This window comes from Mus caroli, unplaced genomic scaffold, assembly GCF_978045245.1.
Source record: "Mus caroli unplaced genomic scaffold, Mus_caroli_1 scaffold_10, whole genome shotgun sequence".
Taxonomy (NCBI): Eukaryota; Metazoa; Chordata; class Mammalia; order Rodentia; family Muridae; genus Mus; species Mus caroli.
This window is the reverse complement of record NW_028227265.1, coordinates 56,753,796-56,772,261: the sequence shown is the minus strand read 5'-3', so window position 1 is coordinate 56,772,261 and position 18,466 is coordinate 56,753,796. Positions and strand designations below refer to the sequence as shown.

The 18,466-nt window shown below is 42.6% G+C and overlaps 1 protein-coding gene across 4 annotated transcripts in view; it reads right to left on the bottom strand.

Moving 5' to 3' along the window:
• Positions 1-487: 487 nt before the first annotated feature.
• Large1 (LARGE xylosyl- and glucuronyltransferase 1) overlaps positions 488-18,466 on the bottom strand; it is a 458,660-nt gene continuing 440,681 nt past the window's right edge. For 3 of the 4 annotated variants that reach the window (XM_029480702.2, XM_021170066.3, XM_029480703.2), the window contains 4 exons: positions 15,655-15,933; positions 9,590-9,736; positions 3,983-4,178; positions 488-1,911 (listed from right to left, as the gene is read on the bottom strand). In XM_029480702.2, coding sequence (XP_029336562.1) covers positions 1,714-1,911; positions 3,983-4,178; positions 9,590-9,736; positions 15,655-15,933 — 820 coding nt within the window. In that variant the 3' untranslated portion in view covers positions 488-1,713. Of the gene's footprint in view, positions 1,912-3,982; positions 4,237-9,589; positions 9,737-15,654; positions 15,934-18,466 lie in introns of those variants that run through there. The other variant, XM_029480704.2, reaches the window with a different exon arrangement.

Sequence of the window (18,466 nt, the reverse complement as noted above, 5' to 3'; positions counted from 1 at the left end):
TTCTCAAACTCTAAACCAAAATAAACACCTTTGTCAGATACTGTCCTAGTAACAAAAGAAGTAATGAATAAAGACACAAACTTGTCTGTACCGCTGTGACAGTTAATTCTAATTACAGTTTTCTTCATTTTGTATTAATTTAGGGGAACACCCTTGAACATACCACCTGTAGTGGTCTCTTTGATTGGACTATCATGGGACTCTACAGGACAAAATTAAAGACAGGCTATTCAATTGAATGATACTGATTATCACAATTTGCATACTTAAAAAGTAAAACATCTGGCTACAGTGGTGAGACAGATGCACAATGGAAAAATCTGAATTTTCCTTGAATTGGGAGGGAAACAAAGGTGACATTTTAAACAATGAGAAAGGTGAGATGTAAGAACAGAAAGTGTGAGGTGCTGTGCACAGATTTGACTTTGCCTTCTAGACCAAGTGTGTCATGTGGCTTCTTACAAGGGTGGGAGGGAGAAGAGGAAGAAACAGTCTGTACTTCATTTATTGAATGCAGCTTTCGCTGGTCACATGTCAACTCAATACAAACAGCCCAGTACAGGGTATGCCATGAACTCTTGTTCTCATCAATGTAAACACAACATTAATAGTGAAGAGTAAAGAAAATGGGTCCAGTGTTTCTTCCATATGCACAATGGAGAGGTTCGTGCCAACACTTGGACAGGTCCTGAGGGGAGACTAAGTTCATCAGCTCCCTCACTTTCAACAGTGAGGCAGGGAAGAACACAGAGATACCTGACCCATTTCTTCCAGTGGCTTCAACGTAGTCATACAAGTGTTCAAATTGGACTTCTGTGAACTGTTCAAGTTCTTCTAAAGGCCCAAGAAGGGAATCATACTTTCTGTGAGTGCTGAAGTAGTTCGATGAAGCCCTTTCCTTGTGGCTTGGTGATGGTCCATAGAAAATGTGAGTTGCATATAGTGTTTGGACTCATATTTCTGTAGTCCCTGTCATAGTACTGGATCTAGAGAGTGGAAACTTGGAATCAGGTGGTCTCAGTGTTCATCATGAAGGAAGCTGTTCACTCAGGAACATTCTCCACGGATGCTTGACTTTGCAGGGCCACTGCTGTTGAGGGGTGTTGATTGAGGGAGTTGATTTTTCTTTCAGAGCTTTAAGGATTAGATTTTTAAAAAAACTTAGATTTCTAGATCAAAATGAACAAAATCCCCCAAGTTCAAACAACTCAAAACAAAACAAGAGTGACTTTGAGAATAAACAACCAATTCATCCCTCCTTCAGGTCCCTCATGTATAATGTCCATATGAGAGTCTCCAGATGTTTGTTTGGGTCCTTGGGTTGCTATCCATATGGGGACCCAGCTAGGTGGCAGGATACATTTCCATCGTAGGAAGCTTTATTGCTCTTACTTTCTCAACAGCTAAGGTTTGACCCATCATTGTTAAAAAGCACTGGGAACATCCAGAAGCCCTGACTTGGTCTGTGGCTTTGTGATAAGTTGTTAAACTCTTCATTTGCTTCCACTCTTCTATGTACCATCCTGGAAGCACCCATGGTGGGCTGGGTCTCTGTCCAAGACTTCAGAAGAGAGCAGCTTTGTGGGGCCAAAGAGACAAAGGGAAACAAACCAAAGAAAAGCAGTGTTGGATTTTGTCTTCAAAGGCTGGGCCCCAGCAGGAAGTGGTTCTTCCCTTGTGGCATGTCTCTCCCTGGTGGTGGCCTTCATAGTGCTAGCTATTGTTCTCAGCTGTGAGATATTTCAAGGCAGCAAAGCCATATCGTCGGGACATGTCTTGTTGAAACTCTTCCTTCAGGGTTTTGAGACAGATGCGGTATTGCTTGTTGGAACGGAACTTAGTGATGTCGAAACTAGGGGCATGGGGCATGTGGATCATGTAGGCATTGGGCAACACGGTGAACTCATACTCCTAGAAGGAGGAAGACAAGAGTAATGAGAGATCTTGAAAGAGCTTTGGGTCATGTATGATTCTGAATCAAGGGAATGGAGAATAACACCAGGAGGGGCCACAATAGCTCCAGAATAACTTGCTTCAGCGTCCTGCCCATGAACTTATATTAAAATTAAAATATCAGAGTCATCTGAAGTTTGGTTTTCTCATATACAAAGTGAGAGTGATAAAATCTATCTTGAAGTATGATTATGAGGGTAAAACTCATACTTTATGGGAAAAAGAAACAGAACACATGTCCACCCCAGAGGCTCTCCATATAGCACATAGTCAAACTCTAATAACGTGACTATGCAATCTTCTCTTGGACAGTGAACTTTCATCTGTTTATGTGACAGTCTTCACAAAAAGTATAAAAAGAGGGGACAAAAGAAAAATAAAAGGCAAGGAAAAAAAAAGCAAATGTTAAAGCTCAATGTGGTGACTCATGTCTATAACCCAGCACTTAGAAAGCCAGCATGAGAAGACTGCCATGAATTCCAGGTCAAACATACCAAGTTTCATCAGTCTAAGCCTTAGTATAAGACCCTTTCTTAAAAATAGACATATAAATAATTATGTAAATAAAATACTCAAATAAAAAACTAAATGTTTAGCTATATTAAAGCTTAAGAATAATAAAAATTTCCTTGACTTCTTATAAGTGAACAGTGGATACAAGTTTAGGACATGTAACAAAGATAGAACCCAGCACATGCACAATCTCTATATATCTCCTTACTCCAATTTGGATTCATGTCATCTACTTTGTCAGCCCAGGGCAGACAAGAATAAACTCAGCAAGGCAAACTAAGGACAGGAGAGGCAGATGCATCAGGCAGAAGACAGCAGCTAGTGGTAACGTAAAAAAAAAAAAAAAATCAGGAGAACATGCAAGACTCTAGAGCCCACCTGTCTGGGCATTTTACACAGGGACAGAGTGGGCTACCCATCCACCAGGCCCTATAGCTGTGGCTCTGTGAGTGCCTCACTATCTTAAGTCACTGGAATGAATGGATAAGATGGTGTCTGATGAGTGCTATAGGCAAATACAGGAAAGTATATGGTCCATTTGCAAAAATTCTGTGAATGTGTCTAAAACAGAGGCTAGGCCTTTGTGACAGGGAAAAAATAAACTTTTTTTGAATGGTCACTACACAACACTGTTGGGCCCAGAAATACCACTGTTCTTGCTGGTAGCAGCAATGGTAGGCTAGGATTCATGGTCTCTAAGCAGGTTTATCAGTCAGGACATGGGTACCAATAGATGGATATCATGTTTTGTTTTGCTCAGCATCGATACTGTTCCACAAAGTCGGTAGATTCTCAGTCACCTGGGATGGCTCAGTTTCAAGGGAACATGTGTGTCATGAATAGCAAATGGGGTTGACAAACTACCGTCTGTCTGGTTTGCTTCAGTGGTATAAATGAAGCAGTGGTGAAACCTAGCCATGAACATTATTTAGAGAGCACCTATGGAGGAACAACAGTGGCAGAGCTGAGCGGAGCGACTTTCAGGTCTCACAAAGCTCCATGTAATTACCATCTAGTCCTTTTCAAAAGTGTATAGTACCTAGCTTAACCTATTAAAATTCTGTAGACTTCTTCTGAAGCAGATGTTTGCTAAGTACTGTGTATATGAATAAAGGCTTTCAAATGGAACATAGTCTAAAAATCACTGTTGTTTTGATTGAAGGGCAGAATAATTAGCAACATTTTAGTGGCATGTTTTGTGCCACTTACAGTGAGGCAATCATAGAATTTGGTGTCCAGTCATAAGCAGTAATCCTCTGCTTATATTCTTCACCAGATGGTGGGGGTAGGAAGCTATCATTTGCTTAATCCTGGCCAGAAACCTAGTTCCTATGCAAGGGAAGAGGAAACGTTTGAGGTTGAAAGCCCAGAAAACAGATTCACATGTGCTAGTTCCTCAACACATCTTGTTCCTCTGAAGGTTCTTTGGAATCTTGTCTCCAAGGTAGTTTTTCAGCTCTAATATCTGTCTATCTCTTCTCCCCCACATAGTACCAGGCTAGTGTTTTGTTCTCACCTGTGCATCCAATTCCATGATGTGAGCCACTTTGTTCCAGCCAAAGCCCACAAATCTCCGATCATACTCAGGGCAGTCTCGTCTCACAACAACATATGGCTCAAAATCAGCCTCCCACTCAACCTGGTAAGGTGTGGTGGCAGTCCGCCACTTGGCAAAGTTTGTGGGTGCATGGCCTTTAGTCCATACGTGATACCTGGGACATGTAGAAAAAAGCCATTGAGTGAAGGGATGCAAGCTGAATTTTCCCAAACCTGGTGATGAAGAGGAAGAAGAAGTACATGTTGATATGGTCTTCCTGGTGAGATATACTGTGTCCCTGCAAAACTCTCATTCAAGTTCAAACTTTCAGTGCTTGTAAATGGGACCTGGTAGGGAACAGGAGCTTTATAACTATACTCAAGTTACTTATGAGTAAACCATGTACAGATTCAGACAGTGCTAGAATGAGGGACCTATCAAGAAACAAGCAATATCAAGGGTTGCTGGCAATCACCAAGAACAAAGGCAGACAGGAACAAGTAAGGCATCTTTCCTCGAGCCTTTAGAACATTATGGACCTACTAGGACCTTTAATTGGGATTTCTGACTTGCAAAATTGTTAAATAATAAGCAACTGTGTGCTAAGCCACCTATTTTGTAGTATTTTGTTACAGCAGCCCCAGGAAACTAATGCAGTCCCCAGTTATCTGTCATTAATGAAAAGACTCCATAGAAAGATCAATGAACTTTTGAGCACTTGCCATCATTTCCAAGACATCTATCTCTGGTTATTCCTATCAGGGCCCACTGGTAGTCCTGATCAACCCTCAATGATGGGGCAGGATTTAGGAGTAGGATACCCCTCTGGTTATATTCTATTCTATTATATTATGAGGCAAGGGTGTACTTTTTATAGACATAAAAGTTACTAAGCAGGTGCCTCTGAAGTTAATGAAAATTGAGATTACCAAGGTGAGTATGATCTAAGTCATGATCTTTCGTATCTGGAAGGAAGTAAAGAATTATGTTGTGAGCTGTTTATAGAGACAGGGTGAAAAGCAGGAGCCAGGAACCAATGGCATACATATCCAAAAGCTAGGAAAATGAACACTTCAGCCTGTGGTAACAAGAAAAGAAAGCCTATCAGCACCCAGCAAACAGGAAGAGGGTCTTGTGGCACTGGAGAAGACCTGAATTTCTTTGGACATTTGCTTTCCACACAGCAATGGCCTGGACAGAGAGTTGGTTATTGCATACAAGCAGACAGAGACAGTCAAGTTGTGAGACTGCTGCCTTACAGTATTGTGGTGGTGCTACTCTGTTATCTGGCAATGAGAAATGGACGACACGGCGATTTGAAGATTGTACTTGTTAGGCATTTACTCTGAGTTGGGATGATTTTAAATGTTGTATATGCATATTGTTTTAAATTCTAAAAATGATCCTGATGCTCAGTTGGAAATAGTAATGAATCCTAGGTAGTCTGGCTCAAGGGTCAGCTTGTGTGCTACTCTCCTCAACATGCATATGAGGGTAGAAGGAGCAAGGGGCGAGGCAGAAAGACTTGCAGATTAGGACTCTGTTCTCTCTCCCTTTATGTTCCTGAATGTACCATGTTCCCTTTTCAATCCCTCTTTCCCACCTCATCTCAATGCTTTCTTTGCAGCTTTAAGATCCATGGCATTCTCCTCCCTCAGCACTATGTTAGTGCTCTGTTCTTACTGGTGTATTCAGTTTTATGATGTGAGGAAAATACATTGGAAAGATGAGAGGATGAATAATCTAAAACTTGTGAGGTGTCAGAAAGCAAAGAGAGCAGTGAGTGGGGTGGGATGCTGTCACTACAAGTAATGGGGAAGGTGAATGCACAGAATGAAATGAATGTACAGTTGAAGGTAACAGAACGGGATCAGGAAAGATGGTAACCTAGCGTTAGACAGAATGAAACACAAGGAAGGACCCAATAGCTTAGCTGCCAGAGAGAGAAATACAGCTAATGGGTTTCTCTAATGAGATTGTATTTGTTAGGCATTTACTATGTGTTAGGATGACTTTAAATGCTGCAGATGCATATTGTTTTAAGTTCTAAAGATTATTCTGATCCTGGGTTTGCAAATAGCAATGAATCCCAGGTAGCCTGGGAACATCTCTGTAAAGCAAACAAGGCTGTGAAAGTGAGTGCCCTATGGCAGGTAGCATTCCAGTGGCAAGGCTAAAACTCTTCCCTAAAACTCTTGTTTCATCAAAGAGACTGAATTTCTGCCAGACCAGCACACAAACTCAATCTAACAGACTCAGTGTGTTGCTGTGTAGGACAGGCTGGCTGGGTAGAGGCAGGGATTTGAGTTCAATACCAGCAAAGTAGTGTCCAGCAAAGCCAATTATTTAAACGGAAAGGGTAGGGGTTACTTAAAGATGTGTCAGTGATAGGTCTAATCTAGAGATTAGGCCGTGGAACAATTGATTTTCTATTTGAGAATTTGCTGAACAGGCAGCTTTGATATGTGGTACTTTTGACAAAATGAGCATACCATAGATGACTGGGAATTCGTATTTGGTCCCAAACATAGCAAAGAAGGGCCAATGGTCAGGGTTCACATCTCAGTTCTACCACTTATGAGCAGCAGACCCTGAACAATCAAGTACTTAATAGTTTCTTCTTATGTGAGCTGGGAAAATCATACCTACCATGAAAAACTGCCCAGGAGCTTAAGCAAGACAATAGTACAAACATTGGCACAGGGCTAACATGCAGGAGACATCCCACAAACATTGTTTCCTTACTAGACAGTTAATAATGGCTACTAACAGCAGCCTGCTTGGATTTGCATCCTTTTGTTTAGCAGGTTGGACAGGTTAACTGCCTTGTTTCTTTCTCCTAGTAAAGCAAGAGGTAATAATATCATTTTGTTTGTTTGTTTTTTGAGACAGGGTATTTCTGTATTGTCCTGGCTGTCTTGGAACTCACTTTGTAGACCAGGCTGGGTACGAACTCAGAAATCCACCTGCCTCTGCCTCTGCCTCCCAAGTGCTGGGATTAAAGGTGTGTGTGACCACTGCCTGGCATAATATCAATTTTTAACATGAAGTGAATTCTCACAAAGCACTCATGGCCATATCTGCTTATGTGGTTAGAGAGGCAGTTTCTATTCACTCAGTCTGGCCTGTTGACAGCATGACAAATGGCTGGGCAGAAGATGTGGAGTGAAGTTACGACAACGAACTCAATACACACACTCACACCACAACCTAAAGACTGCCTGGGGAACCTCTGTCTTCTGTTGTTCCAGCAGACACTGGGCCACAGGGTCTAGCCATACCAGGCAACCTCAAGCTCTGCCATGTCTTCAAACTTGATATGTGTCAGAGCAATGTGAGGAACTAGTTTTAACACCAGGGTTTATGGCTCGGGATGAGACCTGAGACTATATTCACAAGAAGGTCCCAGACAACTTGGCCATACATACTCTGAGCACCATGTCCCTGAAGGATGCAGAGAGGGACAGAAGCTTCTCATGCCAGACGTGGTGAAGAGTAGGTCTCTTTGGAGAGCAGGTGACAAAAGCAATTTCTCAGAGGGAAAGTCTGTAACTTAGCACTTGGCATGGTGGTCTGCAAGCTGCTCGCCAGAGCAGTAATCATGGATACAGCAGGCCTATATATGGCCTTGAAGTGACCTGGGGTAGCAGAAAGAACACCTTGGACATTTGATAGGTATTTGGCTACTGAGCTATAGTAACTGTGGGAGACTCAGATGAAAGTTTGGCTTCAAATCTCAATTTCCAGTACTGATTTGTGATTTTTATGTTTTCAAACAAGAATTGATATGAAAATCAAGGGCTTGTCAGCAGCCCAGTGCTATTTCAGTTAAGAAGACAGGCTTGGTGGTTCCTCAGGTTCTACCACTTATCAGCCATGCGTCACTGAGCAGATTATTTCATTACTCACATTAGTGTTTCCGCTGCAGAAAAAATGGAATTCACTTTATGTTGTTGTCAGGATTATGTTCATCCCAATGCTTGGTCCATACAAAGCATGTAATTTATGGGAAGTAGAAAGTGATGGCTTTGGGTTGGGGAGAGGAATTATTCTAGGTTCCTTTTTCAGAGTTCTAAATGGAAGATGGAGGCTGAAGATTGAGTCCTTGCTCCACCAGACACTCTCAACTCCCCATAAAATATAAAGATGCATGAACTTGATGCCATGGAATGAATATCATTACCCATAAACAGTTTGAAAATGCCTTTCAGAGGTTTTGTAGTATCTGTACAACCCAGCTGTTATGCTTAAAAATACTTGTGCCCAATTCAGGCTGTACAAAATTGCATGCTTTTTACTCAGAGGAAGGAGGGGTCACTACTACATTGTATGAAATAGAGGAATGTGAACTGTGAGCAGAAACAGGTAGATGCAATGGTTCCGTACATACTGTTTCACCTGAAAGAGATTAGCAGGATTCCTACTTCCCTAGTCCCGACTCAAACAGTCAATGTTAGAGTCTAGAGCTCATTAATACTGTGCAGGTGAGTACTGGGACGTTCTGGACAGCACAGCTCCCTGAATACCCTTGGAGGCACTGAGATCTGGGAATGAGAAAACCAATAGTTTTTTGGTTGCAGCTATCACTGGGCAGTTGGCTCTTATATCAGTTGTGCGTAACTATGGAGTTCCATTAATGACTTTAGATGATGGTTTTAGTTGCAGGTGGTGACCTTAGATGTCTGTTCCATGCCCTAAGAGTTTCGAGATTAGACTACTTACACACACGCAACAGGAAAAAGAAGCCTACAAGGGATCTCAGAGTAAAACCCACTCAGTAAGAGAATTAATGTATACATCATGGTTTTAATTGTCAAATTGATACAAGAATGTCTCAATGAGGAATTGTATACATTAAGTTGGTCCATAGGATGTCCTGTGGGCATTGTCTTGATTGCCTTAATTGATATGGAACACCTATTCTAAATGTGAGTGACAACTTCTCACAGTGGCCAGACTTGGAAGACAAAAAATTTTGCTTACTGGATTTTCACATTTACTGACGAATTTATTGTTTCTGTTGCTGCTGCCGTCAACAGCTCCTCTGTGATATGAGGACTAGTGTTTTCAGGTATCCAATGTATGCTGAAGAGCAAGAATCTACAAGGTCTTTGGTATCAGATTGGTATTGTACTCAACCTCCTGGATTTCCAACTACCAAATTCTTGATTCTTCACTGTTGGACTAATCTGATTGTATTGCAAAAGATAGTCTAATAAATTCACTGTAAATATATATTCATTCTACCATTTTTTTTCTTCCAGAGAAAACTGGTATGTATGTACCAAAGGCAGAATTCTGAGCCAAAGGATAATGACAGGGCCCTAAACAGTGTTTGTTTGCCATAGCAGGCCTCTCCTTCCACCTGAACATAGTGCCTATCATCCATGTATAAAGCAGAGCAAATAACATGCTAGAAAAGGAGAATAGATAGAGTTTCAAGGTCAGTGGGCTGAGTATCTTTCTTTGGTTTTATTGTAAATTAATACAACCAAATGACCTCTTTGCCAACAGCTTTGACATCTAGATATTCTGGGAGAGAGATCCTTTTGTGCACCCCAGATAATTGCTGTGAGGGTCACTCACCTGAATGTGAATAGGGTCCCCATGTCCAACATTGACAGCAGCTCTGCTTTTGACTTGGGGAAAGAGAGTCTGTAGCGCAGTGTTTCAAATGCTGGGACAATCATTGCTTTCTTGGTATTGGCAAGGTCAAGCTGGATGACAGATTTCCTGAAAGAGAAGTAGATAGAAATACAGAGTGTCTTTGATATCAGTTCAAGTCCCTTCATTGTGAGGATAGCTGATGGTCGTCAGCCCAGGGAGGCTAAGCAACTGTTTAAATTCCTCACAGGGAACAAATAGAGGAACTGACAGGTTACCATGGCTGACCAACAGAATATCAGGTTAGACCATACAGGTTGGGTCTACTTTCAGCAAAACTATAGAGTGTGCTAATATTAGAGCCAAGAACGGAACAGGACAGTCTAAAAAGACTTGTGTCTACCTGTCCTATAAGACAGGGCATAGAAGACCAGTGATATGAAGCCACTGTGAGGAAAGACCAACCATGAACCATCAACCTCTGGAATGGCCTAGATCATAGCCCTGCACAGTAGGTAGAAACCCTTTCCACACAGAACCAACACCTAGCCAGGTAAGTCAGGAGTCTGATGGATTTCTTGGAATCAAACAACTTCATTGACTCCTACTCAGTCTTCTGTCCCTCAGGACCTGTCTCCTAGTTTCTGACCACCTGTGTGTTGGATTGTCAGCTTGCAGCTCAGATAATTCCTCTTAAAAAGGGAGAGAGGCTCAAAGATGGCAACATAGCATGAAGCTTTGAAGAAATACAGATTGAGTCTGCACCCGGAGCTGATCCTGTGCCTGGAGAGAGCTGGCCTCCCAGGAGTGATGGCACACCTGTAAGCACAGGTAAAACCACCACTTCTGCTCTGAGAGACCAGCCTGAAGACCTCAGGACACAGGAACTGAGGAGCAGCCTGAGACAGGATCCTTCCGGTTTCTGTCTTCACCCCAGAACTGATGAATATGGATATGAGGCCATCAGGTATCTGGATCAATCAGCAGGCTAAAAAGAGCACTTCTAGGAAAGTTCATAGAAAGCTAGGTATCCAGGTAGCAATGCTGAGCCCTGAGGTGGGGGACTCACACTGAGTACCCTCATCAGTAAAATGAATGGAGGTGCTGTTCTGCAAAAACACATGCAAACAAGTACTCAATAAATATTAAATGTAGATAAGGCAAAATGGAAAGGATGTATGGACCCAAAGAAATGCCACCTGGTTAATGTCTATTGGCAGGCATCCAGACTGACTCACCTGACACCACTTCTACACTTTTCCATTACACACCAAAGAAAATATGAAGAAAAGTAGCTGTGTGTCCCATTGGACAGAGTGGAATTATACTGATTACTCATTTACACATGCTACAAGATACAGTGTCTGCTAGGGAACCATGTTTGTTTCCTGGAACATAAATAAAGGGAAGGAAATGAAATACCCATGGCTTATAGGTAATTATCAGTGGCGCAAATTTTGATCAGTGATGGAAACCTGACCAGTTTCATGATGTGAACAGTCTTGGCTGAGAAACAGTCTGACATCTTACCTTCCAACACCTTTGCCCTAAAGGTCTTACCAGCTGTCAGTTTTACCAGCTGCTCCTAAGTCCTAAGTGTTCTGACGTCTCTTGCCTTTAGACCCATTGACATTTCAGCCTAATCTCAGCTACCAGATCTTTCTGAGTCCTTCCATGCCCAACCACACCTACATGCTGTACTCTAGTTGACACCATAGCTTAGCCTCACAGCACAGTGTGGGGTGTCATAACAGTGTTTCCCCATGACGACACATCTGTCTGGGAGCTTCTGTCACTGTTCATGCTAGCATCGAAAGAGGACTGTATGCTTATTGCTAGCTGGGAAAAAAATTCAGAGTCTTAACTTTGTTTTCTGTGGATCATGATTATATCATTGAAAAAGTCAGAAATGGAACCATAGTAGATCAGAGACCATTTGTCTGTTTCTCATGTTCATGAGAGAAAAGAGTGAGATAGCTCCACGTAGTTACCCAACTGTCCTGAAGGTAGCAGGGAGTTTGCAAGGGGAGGTGCTAGGGTGATGATTGGCCAACTAGTCCAATACAGTTGTGAGCATGCTATGGGACACAGAATTAACTCCTGCAGAGCACCTACTATAACCCACTAGTGGTCTGCTAGTGCCCCTTCATTAGCTAAGAAAAAAGTAGTGCTAGGAAGTAGAGCAAGCTCAAATTCGGGTGAGTGTGATTTCGCCATGTCCCCTGACCTTACTTAACAGTTCTGCAATCAAGAGTAAAAGCTGTTTCTCTACCAGCTTTGTTACAAGACACAGGTAAGGGCTAAAAGAGACTTTGGTGACACTCTGCAGCTTTGCCTATGCATAGACCTGACAATTATTTCTAATTAAGCTGTTTGTTTTTGGTATATTAGTTAGTTGCTAAGCAACTGCTTGGTGAACTCCAAAGCTGCCAGAAGTATGACATAAGCAAGAATTTGGGGTACAAAGGTGACCTGGGTCTTGTGGAATAAGCAAGCTGTGTGGATGAAAGGCCACTTTTTCCTCCGCTCTCAGAAATGATTCCTTCACCTCTCTGAGACCTAAGTTTGGTCATCTGTGGAAATGTTTATCTACTAAAGAAGTGAGAAGAATGTTAAGTAGCTGGTAGGGCTTCCAGTGTGTGGAAGGGTTCCTATAAGATATTGTTATCATAATTTAATATTTGAAGGTTAACAGAGTTTGGGTAAAACATTTTGTTAGATTTAAATGTGAAAAAGTGAGTTTCTGCCAGGGTATGCTGTCGTTCTTGGACATCAAAGCTATTGCAGGAAATAGCACCCTTGACCCCATCCTAAACCAATAACAGTATATTGAAATCAAGGGTAGCCATGAGTGACTCACACATCAGAAGCAAATAGCTGTCACTCACTGGAAAAACTTTTAAGGAAGGCAAGTCAATATACCTGTCTACATACAAAAAATGACAGTGGATTTATTTTGGCCTTCTGACTGAATTCTTTTTTTAAATTTATTTTTTACACTTTATATTCCATTCTCTACCCACCCCCCAATCCATCCCCTGTCTGCTCCACATCTGACATCTCCTCCTCACCCCACCCTGTCTCCACATGGATGACCCCAACCTCAACCCTGCCCCCTGGCTGACCTCTAAACTCCCTGGGGCCTCCAGTCTCTTGAGCGTTAGGTGTATCGTCTCTGACTGAACAGAGACCCAGAAGTCCTCTACTGTATGTGTGTTGGGGGCCTCATATCAGCTGGTGTATGCTGCCTGGTTGGTGTTCCAGTATCTGAGAGATCTCAGGGATTCAGGTTAATTGAGATTGCTGGTCCTCCCACAGGATCAGCCTTCTCCTCAGCTTCTTTCAGCCTTCTCTAATTCAATAACAGGAGTTGGCTACTTCTGTCTATTGGTTGGGTGCAAATATCGGCATCTGACCCTTTCAGCTGCTTGTTGGGTCTTTTGGAGGGCAGTCATGATAGATCCCTTTTGGTGAGTGCTCCACAGCTTCAATAATAGTGTCAGGCTTGGGACTTCCCCTAGAGCTGGATCCCAAGCTCAAGGGGATCCAGCTCAATGCATCCAGCTGATTGAATCATTACTGGTTGTCAAATTTCTAGCATCTAGAAACAATCCTAGGTCAGAGGTTGCAAATGGTGAGCAGGTGAGAGGGGGCTAATCTAGCCTGGGGATATAGTGTGACCCCATAGCATTTAAAACTCATTTGAAATTATTTGTTCATTTTTAAGCAAGATTTTAATTTTATGTCTATGAGTGTTCTGACTACATATATGCACGTACATCACACATGTGCTTGGTGTTCAGAGAGTGCTGGCCCTCTGTGAACATCCATGTGTTACAAGGAACTGTACCTGAGTCTTCTGTAAAAATAATGAGTTCTCTTAACTGCTGAGCCATCTCTCCAGCTCCCAGTTATTTAATAATACTAAAACATTAAAATACATAAAAATTCAGATTCTTTGCAAAAATATAAAGAGCTAGTAATTGCAATCCTGTCACAATGGCAACATGATTCCACACCTGGAGAGATGGTGCTTCCACAGACAGATCTATGAACTCTCTTAAATGTACTTTGCAGACAGGGTCTGTAAAGACAATTTGAGGGGAAACCTGCAATATTTCAAAATCCCTGAAGAGATTCATATGGTGAACTTGAACTAAGCAAAATAACTTGTGGTGTTACCGTGTGTTACATGTTGCTTAGCACTGAGCATGGTCTCCATCAGCAATTTTAAGTCAGTAACACATAAAGAGGAAACATAAATACAAATTCCTTGTGTGCCATGTAAAACATGCTGCCCATAAGGCAAGGGCAGCTGAGGCAAGGGTCAGGCCTGTTTACTTTAAATTCTTTGCAGTGAAGGCCCCTTAAGTGCTTCTGAGGAAAATCACAGAAGGTGAAGGGGGGGGGGCAGGGTACAATCCTCTCTTCTCAGTCTAAGTTGAGGCTGCTCCTAACTACTTACTTATTCGTCTAGTATGAAGGCTAGCATCTTACTGACTGCTAAGCTTTCCAAGCTATGAGGGATGATGCAGAGCTGAGGATTTAGTCTGACCACAGTACGGGGCTTGTTCTACATACTGGGATATTGTCACCTAGTTGGAGCTGGACCTGGAAAAAAAAATCAGTGAATGGAGTCTGGCAGTCAGGAGCTCATTCACAGGGTGTTATGTCACAGTTCTACCCACTTCTATGGTGGAGCTTATATTGCTGATGGGGCCACTTACCCTTTGGCTCTCTGACAGCTGATGAGGATCTTCCATGTTTACCAGGAAGGAAATGATGCCATACTATGTTACACAACACTTTGTAATGACACTCTAATGAGGTTGAATACAAAGTGTAGGATCCCCTCTCTTGCTACAGAGAGAGAGGGCGGAGGGAGGGAGAGACAGACGGGGGGCGGGCATGGAGATCTTGGGAGTTCATATACAGCCTGTCTGGGATCAGAAACCCCAGAGTAGTTGGTCAAGGTAGGAGCCTGCCAGACCCTCCTCAACTCCTATGATTGTCATCTCTCTGGACTCAAGCCCGCCATTTTGTCTCTCCAAGCCTTACTGGCCCATGGTGTAGCATGAGGCAGCCTCACAAGCGGTTGAGACTTAGTTTGTGCATCCTAAAAAGACAAGATATATGAACCATCTTTAGGGATATGTGGATCCTGGAAGGCACTATGTTAGACACAGGGGAATTCCATGTTGATAAGTGAAAATTGGAAAAGGACCATGACGATGATGTTGGACCATGTGACTTTATATTTCTCCCATGTACAATTTTGAGTCATGTGAATTCTGCAATACATTTCAATTCATACTATTTATATTAGTTGAACCACCCAGGCTTAAAGGAGTGTACTGCTTTCTGCTCTGCTATGTGAAGAAAGGTGAAGGATACTGGATATTCCTATGGTTCTGTGGTTGGGTTTTCTGTGGTTAGGTGTTCTGTAGTTGGGTGTCCAGTGTTATGACTCCCCACCTCCTCCCACACTAGTTATGTAAGATAGGCCAGCATCTTCCAGTCATGTTCTGAAGTTTCTTGTTTGTATAATGAAGACATCAATATTACCCATAGCAGGGGTTTGTGAGAGGAGGAAACAAAATGAAATCTTACCTGTCAATCATTTTCTGGCATATGCTTAAGTGCTTCAATACATGTTAAGCATCGCTATTATTTAGGTTTGTTTTAAGGAACAGGCAATGGGCTTTTGAGAATGATTATAGGAAGCCTGTCTACTGCAAAGTTGGAAAAAAGGCAGAAATTTTAAGCAAGAGAGATGTTTCAAGAGCAAAATAATGTCACTATGGAAAACTGGATCTAGTCTGTGCATGGGATAATAGAGATTAGTATACACATTCCAAACTTGTAGGTAGTTGGCCATCACTGGACAGGTCCCTGCCCCCTTTTGGGTTGTAGTTGTCCTACCTATAAAAGGTAAGTGGCAGGCTAGACAATGGTCCCGAGGGCCTTGAGGTTCCAGCTTTTCCTGAACCTGTGTGGCTACCAGTCTGAAGAGAGGACAGAACAGCAAGGTCCCCTGGGTTCCTTACCTGAGGTACTCATAGAGCCCATACATAGGCAGGAAGTCAATGTCAGATAAGAACATGTAGGGTGTGCTGATGTGCTTCATAGCCACGTTGCGCAGAAGATTGACAGGATAGAACTGACCCTCCTTGTACACGATGTGGTAGCCCACATTCTGCCGGCTCATGAGCACCTCGGATCCCTGGGCATAGCGGAGGAACTGCTGGGCTTCTGCATCCGACAGGTAGAGGGCCAGACTGATGGGTCCCTCCCAGTGTTTACAGATGGCCTCCAGCATCTGTAGTCTGGAAGAGAGGTGAAGAAAGCAGCATCAGCAGGCCATCTTCCAGCCCCTGTCTCTAATATCTCTTCATCAATCAGCTATAAAACCAACTCTTGTAACTAAATATGACTCAGTTCCTCATCAGTAAAGCAGACACAGAACAAGTACCTTGATGATTCTCGTCTTTCTCTGCTTGCACCTGACTGCATGACATCAACAGTCACACATACTCTAAGTCCCCCATTCATCCTCAAAGGTACTATGGATTGGCTGGGTGTTACCCCAAAGGTTCATGTGATAGAAGCCAGGTCTTCAGTGTGGTATTGCTGAGATCTTTAAGAAATGGGACTGAGGGGAGAGTAGCTCTATCATTTATTTGGGTTACTATCCTTACCTAGAAGGGGTGGGTGTATTTCTCAGTTGATTCCGACCAGTGTGGACTACTAAAAAAAGAAAGTGACACCCTTGGCTTTCTGTCTCACCAGAGATCTTGCCTTGTGTAAATCCAGTGACTTTCATTGAAGAGACATGTGAAGATGGACATAGGGAGCACACCTTTAATCCCAGCAGGCAGCAGGCAGAAGCAGGTGGATCTCTGGGAGTTCAAAGCCTGGTCTACATATTGAACACCAGAACAAAACACAGAGAGATACTATGTCTCAGAAAACCAGCTCCCCCAGAGAAAAAGAGGGAAGAAAAGGAGGAGGAGGAGAAGCAGGAGGAGGAGGGAGAAGAGGAGGAAGAGGAAGAAGAAAAGAAGAAACAGGAAAAAAGGAGGAGGAAGAAGGGTTTTCTTGATTCCTTTTCTGTATGTAGCTGTTTCTTTTTTGGCTTCATTGTCACGTTTTGGCAGCCAAGGCACCCTTTGGCTTCCAACATTCACAAGCATTTCTGTTCCTATCAGCAAATATTTTGTTCACCAGAGTCTGAATCGGTTGTTATGGTTTGAGTTATAGCTTATAGCACTGTGAAGTAAATATATTTCTTTTCTTTATAAGTACTTAGGTTCAGATATTTTGCCACAGCAACACAGAATAAATATTGTAAAAGAGGTGGGCTGAGTATGTGTGTGACTATAGACTAAGGGCTGAACTTTTCCAGCCCAAACTCCTGTTTTCTCTCAGCAAAGCCTTTAAAACAATTACCCGTCTCCTAAAGCACTCACCACCTCCAGAAGCTTGGTCCCAAGGAACATTCAAACAAGTGCTCAATGAGAAATAACTACAATTATTGACAAAAATCTGGTATGCCAACCACCTTCCAGAATTCTCACAGCACTCCTATGCAACTTCCTGTTGAAGAAATTGCAGTTCTAGTTTGATTTATGAAATTTTTGATTCAATATTGATAGACAGGTGCCTTAAAGTTGGCGAGAAAAGAACAAAATCAGTGTTTTGCAAAAGATACAGAAAAAAACATAAAGACAATAAAAACTCAATGGCATATGGGGTTCCGTGGGTGGTGCCATCTTCAATTTTCAGCATTTCCTGCTCTAGGACATTCTGACCATCTTTGCAAGGCAGAGCTGGGCGATGGCTAAGCATGCCCTCTATTCAGGGCAAGAGAACTGTTGTATGGCTAGTCTGGGCTACATAGTGACCTCCTTGATATAGCATGGGCTCCCTCAAAAAACAAAAAACACAACAGCAGCAGCAGCAACAACAACAACAACAAAACAAATTAAAACAGACAAAACAGAAACAAAAACACAAAACAGGTTTGCAGGGATACTGCAAAGAGCTGAGGAGATGAAAGCGTGGAACAAAATCCAGAGAAAGAACAAAAAGGTTTCTCCAGCAGGAATGAGGCGGCAAGAAGGTTTGGCAGTCAATCATGAAGATTCTATTTCAAAGATATCAAAAGTTTCTGGTGTATAAAGCCTGTAGGCAAGTCTGTGGGGGCACTTGCTTGATTAATGATTGATATGGAGAGAATAGCTCGCGGTGGAAGGTGCCACTCCAGGGCACATGGTCCTGGGTTGTGTAAGAAAGAAAGCTGAGTAAGCCATGTGAAGGAAGCCAGTAAAAAGTGTTCCTCCATGGTCTTTGCTTCTGGTTCTGCCCTGCATTTCTTCAGTGATTGATCGTGGTCGGGAAATCAATCCCCCACCCCTTTCATTTCTGCCAGTGGCCTTTGGTCACAGTGCCTATCACAGCAATAGAAAGCAAACTGCCCTTTTGTTTAGCCCTCTCTATCCATTCCTATCCTCTGCCAGGATCCTAAAGGGCAGAAAAAGCTGCCCATTCCACATTGGTGGCTAGTGACACACTTTCTAATTGTAATTCTGGAGGTAGAGTTACCAGGTCTCTTGGTTAGCTCCCCTAATTCACGGTGCCATTCACATAGAACCTGCCTCTGAATCAAAGGTTTATACGCATACTGAAATATTTCTTAAATTAAAAATCAACCCAGGAGACACCATTCAGTATATTGTGTTTTAACTAGATGGACAGGGTGGAGTAGAAATGGTTGGGGAAACTTCTGCATTGGCTTTAGTGCTGCATTATAATTTTAATGCTTCTCACTACACGCTTCTCTCATGGAATTTTACAACT